General features: G+C 39.0%; 1 protein-coding gene across 4 annotated transcripts in view; it reads right to left on the bottom strand.

Annotated features, from left to right (window-relative positions):
- PTCH1 (patched 1) overlaps positions 1-24,001 on the bottom strand; it is a 71,634-nt gene that overhangs the window by 32,174 nt on the left and 15,459 nt on the right. For 3 of the 4 annotated variants that reach the window (XM_054282368.1, XM_054282349.1, XM_054282376.1), the window contains exons 3-12: positions 9,841-10,030; positions 8,500-8,569; positions 8,296-8,387; positions 6,713-6,911; positions 5,949-6,070; positions 4,507-4,654; positions 3,498-3,629; positions 3,042-3,197; positions 2,344-2,442; positions 953-1,078 (exon numbers count right to left, since the gene is read on the bottom strand). In XM_054282368.1, the coding sequence (XP_054138343.1) occupies positions 953-1,078; positions 2,344-2,442; positions 3,042-3,197; positions 3,498-3,629; positions 4,507-4,654; positions 5,949-6,070; positions 6,713-6,911; positions 8,296-8,387; positions 8,500-8,569; positions 9,841-10,030 (1,334 nt within the window). The remainder of the gene's footprint in view (positions 1-952; positions 1,079-2,343; positions 2,443-3,041; positions 3,198-3,497; positions 3,630-4,506; positions 4,655-5,948; positions 6,071-6,712; positions 6,912-8,295; positions 8,388-8,499; positions 8,570-9,840; positions 10,031-24,001) is intronic. The other variant, XM_054282358.1, reaches the window with a different exon arrangement.

Here is a 24,001-nt window from a genome sequence, read left to right as displayed (position 1 = left end):
CAATCACAAGCAGTTCACCATTTTACAGTTTAATGCAGGCATACTTAAATCTCTGAGAACAGCAATAACTGCCACATGTATTAGGAAAAACTGCAGCCCTGCTTCCTCTGGGTAGCCAAGGGCTCAATGAGAATAAAAATCAATGGAGAACCAGGCCAGAGAAGAAGAAAAATAACTACTGAAATAGTACAGTGCTATAAATTGCTAGTGTCAGGGGAGAAACTTCCAAATCTTTCTTCAGTCTTCACTTTTAGAAAAAATCCTTCTCCAATATCATAAATATTTCATGTTTATGACGGTACATTATCACAAACAAATACAAGAAGACAGAGGAAGGCAGAGCAAGCAATGCATGGTTCAGCACATAAAATTCACGTTTTCTTTGTACCCATCCAGAACACAATTATTAAGCTTTCTCCAAGTTTGCTAAAATTACTGTGAGTAAGGCAGTAAAAAGTGCTACAGCAATTATTAAAATTACAAATTCATATGTACTGCTGCAATTGCACTAGTAGTTTTGAAGAGCAGCAAACTGGACAAACATGAATGAAAGGATTAAATTGCTGCTGAGAAACAGTACAGTACACACTACACTGCAGCCTACTCCTCTTGACTTTAGAACACAAATCCCTCTGGGAACTTGTTTCTTCTTAGTTACATACAGCTTGGGTTCTGCATTCAACCCAGCTGTGGTGGGACAGAGTATTATTTCACCTGCTAGCAGGATGTGAGAGGCTCTGTGGATGAGAAAAGGGAGCAGGAGAATGGAGAGCTGACAGCAGTTGTTACTGCCCAGGTCTGTGGTACTGCTGCAGTGAAGTTCTGGCTCAGTGAACCACAGGAGCACCAAAATCAGGCTTCAGTGACACCACCAAGTACCATTATCACACTTCCACAGGGCATCAGAGCTAACAATGGGTAGCTTACTTGGATATAAAGGTTATAAACTTACTTGGAGCGAAAATGCTCTTAAAGCTGGAATAGGAATTAAGGCAGCCATAAAGAAAGCAGTAACATTGCTGATAGATGTAAGGGCTACACTTGCTCCTGTTCGCTTCAGACATTCACCTGTTCTGTCCTGCAAAACAAAGGATGCATCTTAAAAGTCAGGCGAATAAGCTGATGTCCTGCAAATGATGGGGTCATCCTACAGATGTAACACAGTATCAGTGAAAAATTATCACAATTAAATTCTGAATATAAATTCAGGGTATGTGAGAAAACTACATATCAAGTTTACTGTTTGGTAGGAACATAGATGAACTGCTCAAGTTTTTGAGGGCAGAAAACATGACTAGAATTGATTCTTGCTTCAGAGCACAAAACTAAATGAGTGCTGACAATATATCAAATACATCTGCTGTTGAGAAGGATTTAATTTTTACCAGTAGAATCACTTAGTGTTCTCATTTTTCAGACAAAATAAGCATCTATTAACAGCAGAGAGGCATAACATAGCCACACATCTTGAAAAAATATGTAACAAAACAAACAAAAAGAACTCGACCAAGTCTAGGGACCACACACAAAACCCACCAAGAAATCAAGATAAACACATGACCCTTTCCTAACCCAACAGGCTATTATGAAGCAGACAGAGATTGTAGAGTGAGGTTGCACTACCTGAATACAAAACCAGCTGGAGAAAGCACATGGAAGACTGCTCATACAAAACAAAATTAGCAAATATACACTAGTTTTAAATGGAATGTACTTGGGATGTGAAAATTTGGACTGAGACTAAAAATATAAATAAAGGTAAAGGATCATAAAAGTGATGATGCCTTAGATTTCCTATTAGTTATATGTTATGCTTTGAAATGTCATGGTCAATAACAAACTTCAGAAAATAAAAACAAGAGAAAAATACAGAAAATAATTTTAGGGCCATAAAAAAAAAGTAAAGGTAACTGTCCTCCCTCTCTTTCCCCCTTATCTCTTCTATTCTATGTGTTCTTTTATTACAATCATTTTATCATCTCATTGTCAAGACACCTATTTGAGTTTGTTCCTAGATTTGCATTAATTTTCACTGAAATTTTTGGCAGAATTTGGATTATGGAAGTTTGTCTTTATGTAACAGTTTATAAATTAAAATTTCAAGGGAAAATAAACCTAAGACACTAAAAAAAAAAAAGGAAATAAGAATATGAACATTCAAAAATGTTCTAGGACCACATGTATTGCTATAATTTCGTATTTTGACAGAAATAAGAATTTCTAGACCCTAGGAAAAGTATTAAAAAAACCCAACAACTCCACTGATTAATTCTGGATATGAGTATCTGTTCCTATATGAAACTTTTTGTTTTATTTTCCTGCAAATCTCCATTTTGTCATTACCTCAAACGGAATTCTCTTATTCTGTCCTGTTTCACTAAATGCATGTGCCAGAAGGAAAACATCATCTACACCAACTCCAAGAGCAAGAAAAGGCAAAACCTTGGGAAAGAAACAAAAAAACACCCAAATAGAATGTGTTATGATCTGCCATGCAGCTAGCCATTAAATGGCTAATTATAGCAACTTTTACATTACACTCTACACAAATCCAAGGGTAAAATGAAAATGGAAATGATGCAATACAGGTATTAACTTTTATTCTGGAATGTAGCTGAGGAATTTAAAATATACCATAAACAGACACAAACTCTCACCAGAAGTAATTTAAGTTTCGGATAGACAAATATCTGATAATAATTCAAGTTACATTCCAAATATTTTCAGAATTTGAACATCCTGGTATATTCAGATGTAAAAAAAAATCTGCAGCTCCTTAGATACTTAGGATGCCTCCACTTGTACTGGGACACAGAAAAACCTAACAAGAATTATACAGATTACATAATACCTGTTTTTTCTTCAGTATCACTTGTCAGCATGATAATTTAATTTATCACAGCATAAACTATGAAATAGGAAAACAGTAAAAATCTAGAGCCAAAATATTTTTTCAGTACTTTACTTCTCAAAGATTGACTTGTGTTCATTCCTTAACAGAGTACTTGCAATTTAACAGCAGACTTGTGTCTTCTAAATACCTGAGTTGTGGCAGCATTAAAGGAAATTCCGATCAACGAGCACAGGCCCAATCCTGCAGCCACAGAGAGTGCAACCAACAAGACTCCTGCCAGCCCCACAGCACCCTGAGACTTGGCACAGTCCCACCGCAGCATCGTCAAACAGGCATAGGCAAGCTAAGGAGAGGAGGCAGGGAGGGGAATTTGGGGGGAAAAACCAAAATATTAGAATGGATCCTCATGTATCAACTGTCTCTCCCCATCCACCTACAGATCCTTACACAATTTTTAATCAGAATAGATATGTCACAAAGGTTACAAAGTGGAACACGTGAGAAGCCTAAGGTAAAGTTTACAAACTGTAGGTTCTACTTTAAATATTTGTAAAATACTCTGGACTACAAACTGGTAACAATAAAGTATATTTTTAAGCCTTGCTCTACTACCAAAAAAAATTAAAAAGATTTATTTTATTACCATTAGTAAGTAGCCACTAGCAACTCGGATAGCACTGACATCAGAAAATGACTTCAAGATGTCATCCAGGGTGGTCGTAGTAAAGGAAAGCACCTTCTGAGTAGAATTTTGTGCAACACTCTGATGAACAACCTATGAAAAGAAAAATAAAACTTTGTGTGAATAAAGAATTTTTTTGTTTTATTTTAGTCATTTAGTCAAAAAAAGTCATTACCATCTTCTACAGCACACATCTGAAATCAAATCTTTTTTGCCTGAATGTTCCTGCTAAAGCCCATGCTCTACAAAGACATTACGCTGATGCGACAAAACACTGATGGTGTTTCCTGATTTTTTTCTGGCAAGCTGCTGATTATGAGACAGAATTTGAGCCCTTCAGGAAAGCCTACTGCATGCCCAGCTCATTACAAATACTTAACTTGAGCCCCTTCCTGTAACTCCACAACGCAGTACCAGTTCTGCACTTAACCCAGGCCAGCCATGTCTCTGCCCCTCCCTGCCTGGCCATTTGCAGAGGTCAGAGGAGTGCAGTGGAGGGCAGGGTTTGGGACACAGAGGGCAGGCCTTTACACACAGCCTCCTCACCTGGGCTGCTGTTGAGGGAGCAGCCCATGGGTGGCTAATATTTTCCAGACACCTTTAGAATAATCGCCAACCAAAAACTTTTAAATTCCAGCTAGCGCTCAGCCCCACCTAAACAAAAGTGTCCCAGGCAGCAAAAAGTAAAACCTTCATGGCTTCTCATACAGAAATAGCCAAGCAGCTTCTTACTGGAAAAACAAAACAAAACAAAAACAAACAAACAAACCAAAAAGATCCCAAACCAAAAAAAAAAAAAAAAAGAAAAAAAACCAAACCAAAAAAACAACCAACCACCAAAAGAACTCTTAAAAACAGGGAGGTAATGGCTCAGTTCTGTTTTAAGCATATTCCTTAAGGAAATACTATAAAAAGCAGGCAGTGAACCTTAGTAGGACTTTACAGTATAGTAAGTTATTTTCAATTTTACCTCAACATACATCCTCTGCCAGGCTTCCAAAATTGCTGCTGCCTTGTCCTCGTTCCAGTTGATATGTGAAACATATTCATACCCCTTGAAATGTTCATACATTTGCTTAGGGGTCATTAACTGAAACATGGTTTGTAAAGCCTGGGCACTGTGACATGGAGAGAAGAGAGAGGAGAAATAGGCATAAACTGAGCATTTTCAGAAAAACATTTTCATGGCACAAAGTGCCAATGCAATTCTAACAGGAGCTTGCTTGAGTTCTTGACTTTATAGGGCACATGCTTATATCAAAATTGAACAGAGTATAATTATTCTACTGTGTATCTGGTGCAGTTGTACTGCTATTGAGGCTAACTCTGTTTTCACTAAAGTTAGTAAGAGTTTTGACATTATTTTCAGTAGGATTAATTTCAGGAAAAAAGAATATAACCCTACAAATCTGTTCTTAAGTTCATGCTTGATAAGACAGATTGCTGTGAGGATGCCACAGGAACAGTTATTTCTATGAAGTCTTGTAAATGCTGGCAAAATGTCATTTAAGACCTTGATCTTTTTACCCCTTGGAGAGAAGTAGATTAAACTCCTCATGCCTAATAAACTGTGGGGAATACACAAAGGCAATCCACCCTCAATTTCCACAATAGGCAACTCCATCCAACAATTTCAGAAGCTCTTATTGGTTAATAAGAAGGAACCATTAGTCACTAAGAGAAGGAACCTTTTTCTCTTTCAATGGAAATGCCTTACTTGGCTCTTTCGTGAGAGAATTATCAATGTGTTATGTGAAGCTAAAAAGGTTAAAAGTTCTCTGGAAAAAATTACGCTTCATGTTGTTAAGTATGGCCTGAATTTTTCAGAACAGTAAATCACACAGTTTCATTCCCCCACTAAAGTGCAGTGTTCTATGTCTTCGTTCAGAAGTCTAAAACAAAGGGTTTGAGTTTGTGTTACTACTCAAAGTTGTATTAACAACACAGGGACATGAAAATAGACTATTCTCTGTATTGACCCTGAATAAAACATTCAGTGAATATTTTGGAATTCTGAGAGAAGTCAAAGGAGTTAGTACATTACTCGCATTATTTTCCTTCCTTTTTCCTTTGATCATATTTCAAAATGTGATCAAAGGTGTTCAGTGCTTTACAGACTGTTCAATGCTTTATACATACATTCTAAACAACAAAGCTGTCAGTAAAAAGCTTTCTTTCTGACTGACATACACCATCATTCTAAGAGGAGAAGCAGGAAATGATGACACCACTTTACATTTAAACAACAGCCAAAGCACTCTTTTAAATTCTGCTCTCTTGAGACATGTCACCCTGAAGTGAAATTTATAATACATGTGAAGGGCAATAAAGTTTGCATCATCCTCCTACAGTGGCCCAAAAAATGAACCGTAACCAATTAAAACTGACATTTTCTTTAAATATTTTTTTTACCTGACAAGTTTACCAGAACTGTTCTTGACTGTACCACCTATAATCAGCTCCTCTTGCCAATGCATGTATTTTCTTGATAGTCCATAGCATCCACCACTCAAAACAAGGGCTACATCAAGAGGCTAGAAAAAGTTACAAAGAAGCAGTTAATAGGTTTCATAACTTTATAAATTCATACCTTAATTCAGCACTCAGTGAACTAGAATCATGGATGTTAAAGACCATCTGGGTAGTCTACTAGAAAAAGGCATTCAACAAATCAAGCTAAGAAAACACACAGGTGCTTGTAGACCAGATGGCAATTTCTCCAAAGTCTAATGTGACTGATAAAGGGATATATAAATTCAAGTCTTATGACTTTGAAGTCATCACAAAAAATCAACAAAATTGGAGCTACTTGAGGAAAGGCTTTTCTGCATGGCATGGGGGTGCAGCAGCAGCTGTGTTCCAGCAGCGGCTATTGTCTGTCTGACGCACAAGTTTGCCGAAATGCCACATCCCTGCAGTGCCACAGCAACAGCTGACAACTGTACTTTCACTCTGAATGTACAGGATTAAGCATTGCATCATACAAGGAGGCAAAATCCATGACAGTGAGCTAACAGTGGTAATAGGAACAGAAAAATGACATCATGCTAGAGTACAAGCCATATACTGCTTGGAAGAAAATGGCACTTTCTTCTGGTCTGTTTGACCTTCCCCCCCAACCTTCCCCACCCCCCAGCCTCCCTTGAAAAGACATGCACAAGGACAAGCAAACTTACTTTGGTGGAATTTTTATTGGGAGCTGTGATTGGGCAATCGGGATCAGCAGGATTCAGGCAGGGTCGATCCATATAACCATGACCAACCTCTGCTTTATTCAGCATTTCTTCCCAGCTCTCCACTTGGTAGTTTATTTTCTTTAACTCTTCCAAGAATTCTAAAGGGTCAAAGTTGATCCACTGCAAAGGAGGCTTCCCTCTGCAAGAGCAACCAGAAGGGAAAGACACATAGAAAAAAGACAAAAGAAGTTCTGAAATAAACATACTTTAAAATTCACGTTTGAACAAATAACTGAGTTATTTTCTGCTACAAGTTAAAACCTTTTCTGGTAAAGCTGTTTAGTAAAATGTAAGGCATGCTTTAATTAGATTTGTTTATGTACTTTTCTTAAAGCCCAGTTATAATTTGAATAAAAAAAGTACTTGGTTCTTGTAAAACTAGTTAAAAATACTTTCACTTACAAACAAAGCAAAACAAATTATCAAGAACCTAAATAACAAAAAAGCAGCCAACTGCTGCTTCAAAGAATTAGGGGGGAGGGGAAAGGGACAGAAGAGAGGGGACTGAGGAAAGAAAGCCTTTCTCATAGTATCAGATTACTTCTTGCTAGTCTAATAATCATCTTGCAAATGTAATCAATCAATATAACTGATCTTTGTTTATCTGTAACAATACTGTGCTCCTTCAAATGCCCTGGCAGCTTGACTATCAACCATCAAGCCTTCCTGCTACCATGGCTGTCACCACTATCACTGTCACGTCTCCCACCCCCCACTTCTGAATTTGTGATGTTGACAGACCAGAAAGGCTTTTGACTGCCTTATTCTGTGGTTCAAACCACACTGTATCTGCTTAACCAGGCTTAAGTCATTATTCTGAATCTCCCAACCAGAAAACACAAACCCCCTTATTTCCCCATCTAAAACTGTATACTAAAGGTTAGGAGATGGCCATTGCAAATTGCTTTTGCAGAGACATGCAAACCAGGACAGAAACAATAACTCAAATGCTAACTCTTGCATAATTAACAGAAAATGCCTGCACAGATTAACAATTAGCTCTTTAAAGAACTCAGGGCATCTAATATCACACTCGTAAACTGTGAGAAACCATCTATAAAAGATACTATATGGTTTCTTTACTGGTCTCTGAAGCAAAGGATTTGTTCTTCACTCTTCAGAAAGGCTTGGAAATTAACCCAAGACATTTTCTTAGGTCTAAAATTCCCAGCCAACCAATGTTTTTTTATTTTACGAGGAAAAAAAAAAATCCACCAGAAACAACTTTGTTCCAGGGATAAAAAAAAAGGTAAAGCATAAAATTCTTAAAACTCCAACTCAGAATTTACATTTTAATTTGCATGCTAGCAGCACAGGAAAAATAAAAGAGGATTTAAATTGAGGTAAACCTTGTGTTAAATGAAAAAATATGCGTATTTTTTATGCAGATACACTACACTTCATATTTTATTTTCCTGTTAAATCATAATCTGAATAAACAATGGAAATGAAACTGAAGCACTGTACACAGTTATACAATTTGAAACATTCAGACCAGAAAGTTACAAAAAACACATGCTTACAATAGATAGGCAGTTCCTGACTGTAGCTTTGCTCCCTCCCAGAAGCAGTCCAAAGGAGTGATAATTAAGCAAGGATAAAGATATTCTATGATCTGTCAAAATCAGAAAGAGGAAAAACACAGTCACACGAGAATATAATCAATGCAGCACAAGCTGAATCATGAAAATACACAAACCTTGTAATTAAATGCCTGCTACACATACCTGGTCCATGTAACCTGCTTCTGTGATGAGTTCTCCTGATTTGTAACACAAATGTTCCAATTTCCACTGTCTGTAAGAAAAGTGAAGGACAAATATTTTCTTCTTGCACAATTACTGAGAAGTAATTTTGAAAATATAACAGACATTTAAAACTGTGACTTATATACACACACTGGGCTCAAGCAGCAAATCATTGAGTAAGGCAAATGTTATTAAAAAGAGATATACTAAACCTCACCAAAAAAAAAGCGCCTTTATTCAGTTGTTTCCCTATTCTCTGTAAAACTCATTCAAAATAAGGAGGGAGGTGCTTTTGTACATACAGAATAGTCAACATGTGTTCATGGGATAAAAATACATCTTGTATTTTTGTCAGTCTCATTTATATGAGACTGCTTGTGACTTAAGGTATCACTTGGTGACACCAGTAAGAGAAAAGCCACCTCCAGCTCAGAGGACTCAAATATAGTCAGTGGACCAACACATGCAGAAGCAAATGAACCATTAAGATTCCAGCCTTCTTATTTCAGTTGTATTACAACTTCCACTACCATGGCTTCTAATGACTTAGGGCAGGAGCTGCGTAAAAGATAATTGGAGCCTTAGCAGTAGCTCATAGAGGAACCAGCTGGGTGTGCTGAAAAGATCTGCGCAAAGACAGGGAGCTTTGTGCCTCACAGGCAGGACTCCTAGGCACATCACTGTGTAAGTAGTAACCCTGGCAGAACCATTTTTCAGGGAGACATCCTAGTCCTGTGCTGGTACCTTCCTGAGGTGCACCTGTATTATTTTTCTGTGGGACAACACACAACTGCCAACCATCAATATGCGGCCACAGACACTCTTTAAGGCACAGTGTTGTCTGTGTTATTAAACAGCTCTTATTCCACCTGCTGACATTTCTACCACATCTGCATTTCCCTTTATAGCCAAACTATTGGAAGAACACTAGCCTCTGCCACTGTTCACAGCCATTATGTACCTCATTATGACATTAGCAAGTGAATTCAACTCTAGTATGGAAGGATTTTCAATGTTAGAATCCTATCCATAAGGTTCTACATTTAAGATCACAGACATTATACCATTACCTAAAGAAATGTCACATGCTGTGGCATGCCTCACGTAACACCACTTCCCCCATCTTACTTGTTAAATGCCAATTTATCACAGCTATCATGCCACAGTGACAAGCTACCAGAAACCAGTGACACTCGAATCAAAACACAGCCCCAAGGGAAAGGCTCAGAAGTGCCAACTATTTAAAAACATATTAAGGAAAGCACACATCCATTTTCAGCTACCACATATGATCAAGAAAATTTTTGATTTTCCCCTCACCTGTTGTACATATAGACATGTACTCTGCTGGCCTGAAGTGCAGACTCAAGGTGCTGTCGGAGTGCTTCTGTTGTTAGTACATTAGCACCATCTTCCTGTGGAGTCTGGATCATGAGCTGGGGGTTGAACATGGCCTCTTCTCCAATCTTCTGCCGTGTGTAATTTAACTCCTGACTCACTCGTCCACCAACTGATGGATAAATATTAAGGACTTTGTATTAGCCAATACCTGCTTATTCTGCATTCTCTTGATGAACACACTCTAGTCAGAAAACTCTGATTGTGTGCAGGGCCTATTCTTTCTCAATCTGATCACTGTGTAACTCTAAAACTAAGAACAACTTTTAGTATATCTGAAAAAAGCCCCACATTCCTCATTACAATACCTTTACTGCTACTGTACTGAAACATTAATGCATAAACCGGAGCCTCTGTTTTTTCTATATTATAACCAATATCCCAAGTGTAAAAATTTGAGAAGAGGAAGAAAAAAGGAAAAACTTTACCTGGCAGACCAGAAGAAATACTATGCTACAATTTCTTATACTTGTATGTAGTCTACTCCAAAAGCACATTTCAAGACAATGGCTTTAATTTACACTCTTCTACTAAATAACTTGGCAAAGATAGAAGGCAAATGTTCCTCTTAGCTATTTTTTAAAAAATGTAGAAGGGAAAGAGTAAGCAAGAAGAAGTATTTCTTTCAGCTTTAAATAAAAAAAGAAAAAATGTCAGGTTCATATGAAGAGATGCAGTTTGAATGTAGCAGAAAGGTCTGTCTACAGTAATTTACCCCAGTGGCCTACTACCTGGCTTAACATGCCGTGATGCAGGAGATTGCTCATATGCAACATCTGTTTCAAAACCCACATGAGCCAAACAGTGTGCTCCATATTAAAACATGGTGGGGGAAAAAAAAGAAAAAAAAAAAAACAAGGCAGAGGGAGACTACAGAATCGACAGGCTCTAGATGGAGCTAGACACAATTTGCCTTGCCAGAAAACATTGCATAAGAATGGAAAACTGTCTTCCCTTTTACAAAAATCCCAGCCAGCTAGAGTTCATATACTTCATATAACCTCCCCCGTAGTCTCTCTAGCCAAGGTATGTGGGAGGCAACGTCAATTAATTCAGCCTATTAGCTGAATCAAGACCACATCCAGATGAGGAGGACAAGAATGTAAATCCAAGCAACAGATCTGGTCTAATTTGTTACATTTTTCTCAGTCCTAGCAAGCTTGACACTGGCTATCTGAATTACTGCCAAAGTTTAGCTTGCAACAGTGTGAACAGAAATTAAGCACATATATTTATTTCTTCCTAGGTCATATAACAAAAGACTGACCCATAACCAGTTGGCAGAGTGAGAGATGAGATTCCTGAGCCTAAGCAGGGACATACTTTTTCAATCACTTGGGCCCTCAACCCACCCGTAACACCCCTGGGGCTAAAACGACCACCAGGCAAGAAGCTGGGCCCCTGCATGCATAAAGCTGTCAGAATGAGACCCTCAACAATTAAACCATACAGACATTCTGGCACGAAGCATTGCTTAATTTCTTGTTCAAGAATTCTTTGAAGAAATAAGTGTTTCCACAACACACCCAATTTTTTTTCAGCCTGTCACATGTGGGATTACCTCCTTTATACCATGGAACAGAGACTAGCTCACAGTACGCAAAACAAAACAAAACAAAACAAATCAAAGTACAACCTTTTACCTTCAGAACATTTAACATCACTCTTACTACAGTGACAGGACAGGACATACTGTCATTGAGACTGCATTTGCATGGCAACAAAATGTTATTGCTAATTCTCATCAAGATTTAAACTCTAAAAATACTTTCATTCATCAGCCCCCCATTATGCTCACAGCTGCCTTTCCACAGTATTCCACCAATCAGTAGTCCTTGATACTTGGATTTTTAATTCATCTTACAGGAATATGAGAAATAAGGAGCAGAGTTATCCTAATCTGTATGTCTTGTAACCAGACCTTTCTTTCACAACCCTTTACACTGCAAGTGCTTCAAAGACAAAGTGACTCTCTCCCTCTTTTGTCTCTCAGTGACAATAAAGCCCCAATGTTAAGAGGACTGGGGAGTCTACCATAAACTTCTACTCCTGGTACTATACTCTTTCCCATTCCACCCACACTTTCCTTCTGAATTTAACCAGAACTTGAACCACAAATCATACTTCATGCAAGACAAAGGGCATCATTCCCACCTCTGCTGAAAGTGACCAACTGTTTACTATCAACAGAGATGATCGCTTCCTAATCAAGGTCCTGTCAAACCACGTTAACTTCACTGAACAAGGCAGATCTAGCTAATCAAAATTGCATCCTGCAAGTCAGTCATCAGAACAGAAGCTGTTTTTTCCCTTTCTAACATTTCAACCAGGAGTAGCAAAACCACCCAAGAAGCTGGGCACGGATTCCAGAACCCATCAGCAGATCTGCTTCGCATTCTTCTTAAGGCATAACACCATTTAACTATTCCTTTGATGGGTCTATTATCTACCTTTCTTCAGCCAAACACAGTAAAAGTAGCTCCAAATATTGCAAATATTTTATACAATGTAGCAGTCAGGTAAAAAAAAAAGTCACAAGTGTACATTGACAGAATTTTCAGCTGCAAGACCAGGTTATGTTAAAACATATGGACAGACCAGAAGCAAGTGTTGTGGTCTTTCAACATATTAGGAGTAAAAGAGAGCAAAAGGGAAGGAAAAACCAAAAAAATTGAAGTTTTTACCAGTTGTGCTTCAATTTATTTTAATTAAAAGTTTGCAAAGATCACTGGAGCCTGCCATACTCGCATATCTTCAACCCACACAATCAGCACAATTAGCTGAACAGGCATTAAAATCAAACCTCTTGTTGCTCTTTTTTTTTCCCTCCAATTACCCACAAGTAGTGCAAAAACTTAAGTAAAAATGTCATGGAAATATACTAAAGCCGCTGTGCTGGATATATATATATTACCTGCAAGACTCACACATTCTGCAGGAATTCATTCCTTACAGTTAAGAAAAAAAAAAGGCATTATAGTCATAATAGTATTTCCACACCATAGCACAAACAATATAATGGAAAATATGATCAATGAACAAAATGCTGGTGTTTTATGGTTTTCCTTCATGGCCTCTATTTTCTTCAGCTTGGTAATAGCAACAATTTACACTCAAAATGCTACTAACAGAAATTTTATGTATGGCATACATACTTCCAATTCTATTTTATATCAAAGAGAGACAAAACCATCTCACTTTAATATTCTGATGAAAAAATCAGGAAAAAATCCACATATCACTGTCCTTTTTTGATATACCAAAAGCCACTTGATGGCATTCTAGACTTTTATTACATGATTCCTTATGATTAAGTACACAGATGGCTGAGTTAGTGGCAAGAATTCCCACAATCAAAAGATGATTTAAGTAACAGGTCAACACCTGAGTCTCATGACTGGTGATAAGACAGTGCAGTGGCTTGTACACTACCCTTCCAGCAGTGTCATGGGTTTCTGCCTATGAAAAATGAGATACTATGCCGTCTGTGTGATTTAGCTACAATTTTTTAAGGGAAAAAAAAAACAAAACAGCAAAGCACTAACACCAGTGTTATTACTTCGCATTTAATGTATCTATCAGTTTCTAATTCTCAAGGATGTATTTAAAGGCCATTGCTCAACATGAAACGGACAGCATCTCTACTGCTGAGGATTAGTTATTGTTTAAAAGCTGGTTTTTTTCCAGAGAAGAGGAAAGGGTCTTCCTCCTTCCCACCCTCTCTGATATCCACAGGCTTCCCTCTTAGCTCTTTGTCAGAACACTCCAGATCTGCCTTGAGCAAGTCAGCATCCTACACCATGAAACAAACTGCTGCTCCTCCTGAGCCTCCCCACCAACTTGAACCAGCTGGTCAAGGTAATTTGCACTAAAACTGGTGCATAACACTGATACACCCTTCAATGATGTAAGAATAAGACTGTGATTGTTTTCATTGGCACAATTTTTGACACATTTCCTTTCACTGACTTAGTACCCATTTTGAAGTTCCTGTGTCATTCAGCTCATGTGCTCATTCCACTGAAAATGCCAGTTTTATCTACACCTTTATCACAACGAAAGTGAAAATTTACATGGCATTATATTAACACATTTACAAAGAAGTCTGGAATCCATCACTGCAGCCCCTTCCATACCAACTAGCCTGAGGAGTAAATTTGACCACTGTCACACTTACAGATCAATGCTAGATCAAGCCATCAGGGATAACCAGAAGTCACTGCTTATTAATTTACTGTCCAATGTAATGGTTCTGAATGCATTAAATACTTATTTTTCAGAGTGTCTTACAATGTTTCATTTCAGGTTACTGGAATTGCATCACATAGCCCGAGGTTTCTTTATTTTTCTTGGACATGAACACTACCTCTATTAACCACTCAACAGTTACCTTGTGCACTACCACATGCAACCAGTAGCTTAGTAGACAGCAAGATCTCTCCAAAAAAGAGAATTCCTGAGAGACAAACATTTGGGATAAAAATGTTTGCCTACCTAAGTGGAGGACAGACTTTGAGAAACCAAGGCCAAGTTTCCCACAAATACATACTGGTTTTGGAGCCTAAATTCTCAGACAAATTTTACAAACACAAACAATTTTCTGGAGAACCTCCCTTCCGAAGACTATGCGCCTCAAGGCATCTGAGCACCTGAGGAGCAGACACAGTTCTGCTTTGTTTGAGCAACACCACCTTTTTAATTTTTTTCAGGACTATAAATGTGTAGCATTCAAGCAATTCAGCAACCTTGTGCCAGTGAAAACTCAAAGCAACAGAACCATGCCTCTAATAGTCATGGACATCTCACACAAACAATATTTTTGTTTTATGTCTTCGAAAGATGATATCATTTTTGATAAATCAGGCATATGGATAAGTATCCCTTGCAGTGTTTATTTTATGGCAACAGCCAAGGCAGGGAACCTTTGCAATACCTGTAATCACTACTGCAGGAGGTATAAGAAATAAAACTCCCTTACAACCCAGCGATCACATACAAAGACTGAATAATATTCCAATGTGCTCACCTGGGTCTCAGCCTTCACCAATCAACCCAAAAAGCAGCAACGTACAGAGAAAGATGCTAGACCTACATGGAGAACAGACATCCTGCCTCCACACCCTTCAGCACCCTCTCTCTGTCAGGATGGGAACCAGAAAGGGACTTCATACCTCTCTCCCTGATACCCTGCACAGCTCATCTCCCTCGGCTTTGACTGCCATTACGGGCTTTCTTCTACTCCACTTCCTCATAGAATGCTGTTCCCATGTGCATCTCTGTAACACGTGTGTACAGGTGTTACTCAAACACCAAGCAATGAAGCTAGTTTCAGTCCATCACAATGGTACACAGATGAGGCCAGTGAGACACAGTTCTGCTTCCCCATCCTAACTGGATACCACAATCACAAGCAGTCACACATGCCACAGAGCAGCAAGCAGTACCTAATGGTACCAGTGACCATCTCTGGTTTTACTGATAAAGAACACAGACCTCATGAGAGAGAGCAGCCATACTATTCACAAAGGGATGAAACCTCCAATAAAGAAACTGATATAAAGAGCTGAAGTTCTACAGCAGATATGAAAACTATCCTGTCTCTTACTGGGCACAGAAAAATAATGGCCTTTTGATTTAAAGCTTCCTGTTGCTCTCTAGGGAGTTCTGTCTTCATGTTCTCTCATATGTTTGAGCTTGTCTGGTGCTGCTCTTTGTCAGCAACACAATATAGTTTTTCTGCACACGGACAGTTTTAGTCAGCATCCTGACAGAAGAGCTGAGAAGACAGCACCTTCCTCAGAATTATCATTCTTCAGGCCTGACAGGCAAAACCATTTGCTGGGAGAAAGTGCAAAACACCTTCTGGAAGTCCAAGTTTAGTTAGCAGCAGAAATGAGATTGGATTGGAATGTCCACTTCTTTAAACTTTTAAAATGTCTTCTGCTTGTAGAGCCACAATTTTGCTATTGCTTTACATGGCTGATCTCTGAATGTACTAAATACTGTGAGATACTGATACATCTAACAAAGTATATAATGATGTTAAGGATGGCTGTCATAAATTCATCAGGATTACATTATAAAAACATAATGCAAAAATAAAGACTTCACAGAAAGTGAATGAAACTGAGCTACCAAAAAAAATCTGTTGACAAATGGTGAGCTTACAAGAGCTAGGACACAGTGGTTAACAATCAGCGTCTTAAAGAGATTACAGGGTCATTCAGTGGGCTGTGCAGAAGCTCAATAAAAAAAATCATATTAATCATGTAACTAGACATGATCTCTGCAAGCACTGCACTACAGGCAGTCAGAAATTGCATGCTGTGTCTGTCTAGGTTTTCTTGCACAGCATTTGCTGAATACACATTTCTTCATCTGTATAGCACACACAGAGCAGCTGTTGTGCCTACCCAGGTTAAAACAGCCTGCACTCTACCATCTCCCCAACAAACAGGCAGACACTCTACTCTTATCCCTCTCCCCAGTTATGCTGTCCAACAAAAGGATACCATCTACGACATCATCACATCCCAATGGGAAGATATAATCAGTATCAATACCTCTTTAGTGCCAAAGACTTTAGGATAATGTAAAAGCAGTATGACCGTATCAACCATTTCTATCACACTGTGAATAAAATAACACCAGGCTCTTCATTTTACTTTAGAAAAGTGGGGGGCAGAGGGGGGGGCAGGAAGAGGCAGAGATAAAAACCTACAAATGTAAAAAAAAGCTAACAAAGAAACACTCAACAACAAAGCACTTCAAAAGGCTGCTTTTTATCTCTCAAGCCATCATATGATATGAGTTAAGTTACTCCTTACACATGCTGGGGATGGCTCCAGTGTTGCTGTTACAAATTTCGTTAATGCTGACATGATTATGAATAGCAAAAATAAAAACACACATCAAAGTTGCCTTTTCATTCTGTCACAGTATGATAAAGTTTAGAGCTGTGACAAGGATACAAAGCTGTCTGCATACTCAGGAAGACAGTCCAACAACAGCTGCCGCTGCTTGTAGTGAGAAACCTTCCCTGCAATTTTAGGAAATGAAATCTTTTCTTTCTAAAAATCAGCTAAAATCCAATTTTACGTGTACACATCTGTATTGCGTATAGGCAGAAAAATAATATTTTAAATTGAGTAAAACAGATAGATTGCTAAAGAAAAAGAGATATTTTGATTTCTTCCTTGGTGTCCATCTAGGTTGAAAGAGTGGAAAAGTGCAGGGAAAAAAACAGCACACCAAAATGAACAAATTAAACAGTACAAACTTAAGGAAAAAAAAAGCAAAACCAACATGCAATGAAACATACAATAATATACAATACTGGTACATCACAATTCAAACTTTTCAATTAAACATAAAATGCAGTGGCTGCTTACTGAGCTGCGACACATGCCCTTGGTAACAGGATATGAGCTGTTCACCTCTGGGTCATCGTTCCTAATCCAGCCAGGAACAATAGTGACCACAAGTTGTTTACCATCTGACAGCTGTTTGCTAACTTATGTGAAATGAGTTGGTGGTCTCAGTCCATTTCCTATGGGGCAGGTGTCCACATTATAAAACAGTACTGTCACAACAGGCATCCTTGTTGACCAATCCAGCAAAGAAACTGAGGAATGAATGGGCATGGACAGCAAACTATACTTCCTTCCAAAGACATGGTCCCTTCACATCACAACTAAACCATAGCTTTCAGTGGAGAAGCCCAACAACTGAATTTTATGGCTCAAGCAGCAAAGGAATAGTAGCAAAAGTGTCTCAGACTATGCTTTTTCCTAGATATCAAGGAGACTGCCTTCAGCAGCTAATACAGATTATTGCAATTCTCCCAACAGTTTATGGTCACATGACAGTATATACCCCAAAAGGAGCAAACTGAATTCTTACTCTTCAGTAATTTAAGATAACAGCCAAGCATGCTTCATAACAAGCAAAAATCCTCAATTGTACACAAAAGTGGCAAAGTTTAGAGCAGTTCTGCTGAGAAGGGTATGTAAAGGGCTTCAAGGTCTAAAGCTAAGGATTTCAAAACAGCTGAATATAATTTCTTTAAGTTACTTTAGGTTGAAGAGCTTCTGCTGGGTAATGTGTTACAAACAATTTGCTGTGTTGCTCCACAGCAGTCAGCTTTCCTCTAGGCCAAACTTTTCATTTAACCTCTCAGTGCCCTTTCCTCAAATATGTAATTGTTTTCCTGTGTGGTTAAAAACAGCATTTTCAGGTCTTTTCATCTGTACTCCTGGGATAGCACAAATTTCATCTGTACACGGAGTAGCACAAAATTTGAAGGCAATCTTTTTTAAAGGAACAGCAAACAGAAATGCAAACAGATGCAAACAGCATCCAGAACTTTTTAGAGGATACCACTTCCTAAATAGCACTTTTAGGAGATGGCAAAATTAACATAGAAAAATGAAAGGAATGAACATGTTACAACACAGGGTACAGCTCCTTTCAAGTTTTCCCTACCAGCTGCTTGCTGTACCATCTGTTGTTGCCTAAGCAGCTTCCTTCTGAATGGCTTTGCACTGAAGCAGAACTGCTCTCACTGTTGGACACAATCAGGTCAGGTCAGCGCTCCCCCCAGCACCGAACCTGCTGCCTGTCACAGCTTCCCCCACCTCGATATTTCTTACTGGCCACCAGCTCCCGAGGCCGTGCTGCATCTGTCAGGAGGCCTATTTTTCATCGCTCGCTCGCCATTGACAGCGAGCAGGACAGAGCGCGTCCCACTTTGTGCGGGATGCACTCCGAGATTCCCGTCAGACACTCCAAGCGTGCGACCATATGGCCAGGTTTATGCTGAAGCAGGAAAGGTCGGGGAAAAAAGCCAAACAAATGGCCAAGCACACCCCTCAGCATGGCTTTTATTTTCTGCTTCGGGCCACTGTGACCGTGCTGGTGGCTTTTCACTACGGAGCCCGGCGCGGGGCTCCGCGCTCCCTCCGGACCTCGAGCGGCGGCTCCAAGGTCGGGGCGGGAGGAGCGGAGCCGGCAGTCCCGGGGCCGCACGGCGGGGTCCCGCCCGGAGCCCCGCCGGCAGCCACAGCCCTGCCCCGAGCGCACCCTCGGGCCCCGCCGCGCTGCTGCGTTCCCAGCGCCGCTCCTTCCCGCGGCATCTGCGCAGCGAAACACACATCGCTGGGAGCCACTTTCACGATTTTGTTGCGAGCGGGATTAGCTGGATTAGGGGCCGATTCATAAGGACCCCCTGCGGCTGTGAGGAAGTTTCATCACAAGGTCAGTGTGGTGTGAACTATATTCTGTCAACACCACCACTCCTTATAGCCGGCTACAAAAAAATACAAAAGGGGGGGGTGGGTGGGTTGGAGCGGGGGGGGGGGGGGGGGGGGGGAAGGAGGAAATTGCAAGTGAAATATATGAATGAACAGTTTACAGCAACAAAAAGATTTACCGATTTCCCCCTCGAATGCTTAAAAAGATGTTACTCTTCAACGCTGCATTCCTTTAAAACAAGAAACCTGTACTAGTCATTTTTAATTTATAAAGAATTTAGTGGTTTAGGAGGTGGGAGGAACCTGGGGAATAAGTGTAGCAACCCACACACAAAAACCACAGAGGAACTTCTGGCACTTAGTTTAAAACCAGTCATGCAGCTCCAAGATTGTTGCACTGTTGAGATTTTATTACATTTAATGCTGTCACTTCAAGACTATTTAATTCCTACCCCCCTAACTGCAGTAAGTAACAGAGATATTAAAAAAAAAAAAAAAAAAGGTTGGATTGAAGAAAGGACAAGGTGAAGTAAAAGGGGCTTTTGTTTGTTTTTGCTCTTTAAAGCATAATTACCCACCTTGTACTTCCCCTATCTCCCCCCCAGCAAGATTCCCCTCATCCCATCGTAATGACATCACTCAAAGACGGCAACACTTTTATAGCTAGCATGATGCAAAATAAAATCTATAATGAAAGAGCAGGACTTTTGTTTTGCATGTGTAGTTTTGGGGGAGGTTGGGGGGGGGGGGGGGGCGCGTGGTTTAAGAGAAGTCCCCTCTTGCACAGAACCAGGCTGTTCAATCAAAGCCTTATCTGTTATATTTCTGTCTTTCTCTTCTGTTTAGCGCATTCACCGACAAGAGAAAAGGGGCTAAAGCAATGGAGGCTTTGACCTGCAGCTGTAACACAATACTTTCGCACAGCCCTGTCGACCCCTGACATAAATTTTACACCGCAGCTGGCATTTACACACTTAACATTACCATATGTATAGCCTACTCTGTGCTAATTATGCTAATCACCTGTCTAACTCTCTGCTGCGAAAAATGGTTGTATTTAGCAGTCCACTGCCTACCAATACAGCTTACTGTGTGGCTGAAATGTACATTCAGACGGCTCTGAATGGCAAGATTTTTCCACGTTGCTGGCTTCATTCAGACCACAGAAAAATTTATTCAAGTCAACTGGTTTCGGTCTGCAACAAAAAAGTTACGAGAAAAAAGTGAGTGTGTTCCTGCCCTAACATTCTAAGTCTGCTTGCAAGCAAAATGATAAATCAATTGGTGTGGGAAACAAAAAGGGAGAAAGATTTCTTTTGCAAGCCATGTGAAACTGTAGCCTATTTAAAAAAAAAAAAAAAAAAGACAGAAAAAAGAAGAAAAAGGTCATCCTATTTCCCCAAATCTCTAGAAAGAACAGTTTAATAGATATTTACACCTGCTCGCAATTCTCTCAAGTTGCTACCTTTTATCTACAGTTGGAAGTCATACTAAACATGTTTCGGGTTTTGTTTCTTGATCTTAATAATTTCCACTAGAATATTACATTTTCTTTTATCTACTGCTTAAACAGCATCAGCTTCTAAACAGCTAGGGCTTCACTTCTCTTCTGACTATGGGAACCCTTTGAAAAGTTAGAGAAGACAGTTGTAAATGAAATCAGAATAAGGCCCATGTTGAGAGGCAAATAAGAAAAATGCCCAGGAGATACTCACCAGAAGAACTGGTACAATAAAGTATCTTCTTTAAGTGCTTTTTTTACCATTACAGAAAAGGTAACGTAAAAAAAAAAAATTTAAGTTGTAATGAATAAGTGTTTTTTTAATGCTTAGTGTCAGCAGGAAGGGAGATGTTTAATTGAGTTCCTAAATCTCATCATTCTACTGAGTATCACACTGAGGAGACTACACCAAGATCTGCATTGGGATTACATTCCTGAAGCTATTTAAATATGGTTTATCACCCAAGTAAGTTCCTATAACCCCCCTCTCCTCTGCACACACCCAAGGAAGCTATGGTAGTTCACAGATTTCTCAGATAACCAAAATGTAAATCTGATTATGACATCACCCTTGGCAATTTCCTTTCAGGTTAGATTTGTGAAATCTTTTTTCAACAAGTTTTAAATGTTATGAAACGGCATGTTCATACACAAAATAGAAAAATGTGCAAATAAACCTTCTAAATCCACTACCGCATCTGAATAAGGTAAATACACTGGAAGGTAAGTCATTGTTAATATACAGCCAAGGGATTTAACTAAAAACAAGAATAACTCAGCAATGTTTATGCTCAGAAGGTCCAATAACATACCCAGTCACAGCATGAGGTCAAGAAGATCCCTATGTCTGTGCCTTCCCAGCTTCCCATCCTTTGTCCACTCTGCTTCCACATGCAAGGGATTGCTGCTCACAATAAGGTAAAGTAATACACTTTGCCTGTCAGCAATGGCCTGTACTTTAATATTTTACGTATTACATTGCCTGCCTGACTACACTATAGACCCTCAGCCAAGACACATCTTGCTTTCTAGCATCTCAGTTTCAGTTCTCTGCTAGTCCAAAGCCCTAATTTATCTGTGTTCTTTCAGCTCCAAAACACTGGCTGTGCAGCCAAAACCAGAAATAACACTACAACTACTGTTTATTTCAGAGCATGCGGATTTTCCCTTTTCTGCCTTTTTTTTTTTGACTAGGAGATGGACCACCCGGCTCTCATGGCACAGAACACTATTTACATTGCTGTGTAATACATCTGGCATTTTTGGGCAGGATTCCTGAGCTAGGGGCCAGAAGCCCTTAAGCAATGATTTAACAGGGGAAAAAAAATCATACAACTTGACTCAACAGTGCTCATTTCTAGTTTGCTGCACTTAACTTTTGATTACTGACTGAAAGGCAGAAATGCATCATACTGGTAAACAAGAGAAGACTGTTTCTTATAATTTATCTCACTGTTAATAAAAGAAGACTGTATTACAGCCTAATGACTGAGCTTCAGGTAATCTGGGTGTACAACACTGCACATGTGCTTGCACATGAGCAAAATACAGATGTTTCAAATACACAATGATTACTTGTATATTTGAAGCTGAAATGAAGTTCAGTACAATTCTCTAAAGAAGCAGCACCTTTGCAGAAAGAATCAGGTTATGGTTTTCTTCATTCCCTTACCTCTTGTATATTTTGCTCAAGCACTGAAATAACTAAGTTTCCCAAAACCAAGCAGAAGTTAAAGCCAAGACACTCATTCTAAAAACCAAAATTAAAATTCTCTATACATCAAAACATGTATACGGTCAGCAGTTTCCATAAAGAACTTTTTACCTCATGAAACTTCTACTGCTGCCAAAATCAGTCTGTTTATAGTAACTGAGGTGATAGTAAATGAAAATAACAGAACAAAACCAAGAACGAGTAAATTGTATTTACAGATATTAAAGTTTACACAATAAAAAAAGAATAAAGAAATTTTTTTTTTTAATTCTGAATTAATAACTACTCCTTTCAACTCCATTCTATCCATTATACGGTACTGTACAATAAAAAACTACTCCAAGTCAAAAGTAACTCAATTAAGAGCAAGGGTGAACATAATTTATTGTATATGGTATTCATCAGTCATATTTGGCACAATCTGAGTGGATAATGAAATAGCACAGATTTTGCAAAACTGGAGTAAAACATTTTCACGTTCTCCTTAATCCATGGACACAGAAATGAAGGGGCCATTATAACATGGCACACATTCTCAGCACAGATATTACACTTTAAAGCATAGAGTTTTCTGTCATGAGGCACTGTCTTGGGACTTTGCCACTCCAGCAAAGCATCAACAGAACAAGGCAGAAAATTTTATGGTTTCTTAAGTATTAGTGAATGCTGCACATATTTACTTTTCTGAACTCTGATAGGTGACTACATTCTTATAGTAGAACTGTCATGCAGACCTTAAGAAGTTTTACTGATTTCTCCAGGTTTTCCCTGGAAGAGTAACTCACTTCCTGCATATTACAAGGCAGCAGAAATCTGAGAAATTAAAAGAACCAAAGCCTGAAATACTGAAGAAAAATAAGACAAATACTGAAGAAAATAAGGATGGTTGAGAAAACGGATATAACTGTATAGTATATACAAAGAAGAGTGAACTTCTTGATAAAATTCTGCACTTCAGATCCTGCTGAACTCTGAAATAGAACAGCTAGAACCGCATACACACACACCACCATCTACATCATCTGTAGACAGAAAAAGCACTGTGCAAACAATTGGACTTTATTCTGTATACAGAAGAAGACACCTGACAAGTAACAGTCCGACAAGATCTATAACCAAAATGCTGTTTTAACCAATCAGAAAAAAAGCTAGCTGTGGGGCAAAGAACTTTACAAGCATGGTTTTACCAGAGTGGTTATATGTTAAAGCAGGTAATTCACAGTTAAATTAAAAAGATTGTGCATAACAATCCAACAGTGTGAAAATGAGAACCTGTTCCATTAGACACCAAAAGAAAAGTAGTTGCAAACACATCAAAACCAGCATCCTAGTGGACACAGCCCCAACAGGTCATAGGGAGGTCAGTTTTTAAGGAAAAATCCAACTGAAATATAAACATGGCATTATGGAAACCAGACAAATCTCCCATAGCTTTGTCCAGCCAGCACTAATCTAGGCATCAGCTGTGCTACATAATCTAAATAAAGGGATCAGTTGGTTCATACATCTGGAAGCTGTCATATTTTGGAGCCTCCTACCAGTCAAGTGTAAGTGCAACATTCATTTGGATGTAACAGCCTTTAAATTTGTTGAGTGGTCAAGAACAGTTACATGCAT

The sequence above is a fragment of the Melozone crissalis genome, unplaced genomic scaffold, assembly GCF_028551555.1.
Source record: "Melozone crissalis strain CALT ecotype California unplaced genomic scaffold, PUWL_Pcris_2 ptg000005l_1, whole genome shotgun sequence".
NCBI classification, from domain to species: Eukaryota; Metazoa; Chordata; class Aves; order Passeriformes; family Passerellidae; genus Melozone; species Melozone crissalis.
The sequence above is the reverse complement of the archived record's forward strand: the minus strand, read 5'-3'. Positions and strand labels throughout refer to the sequence as shown.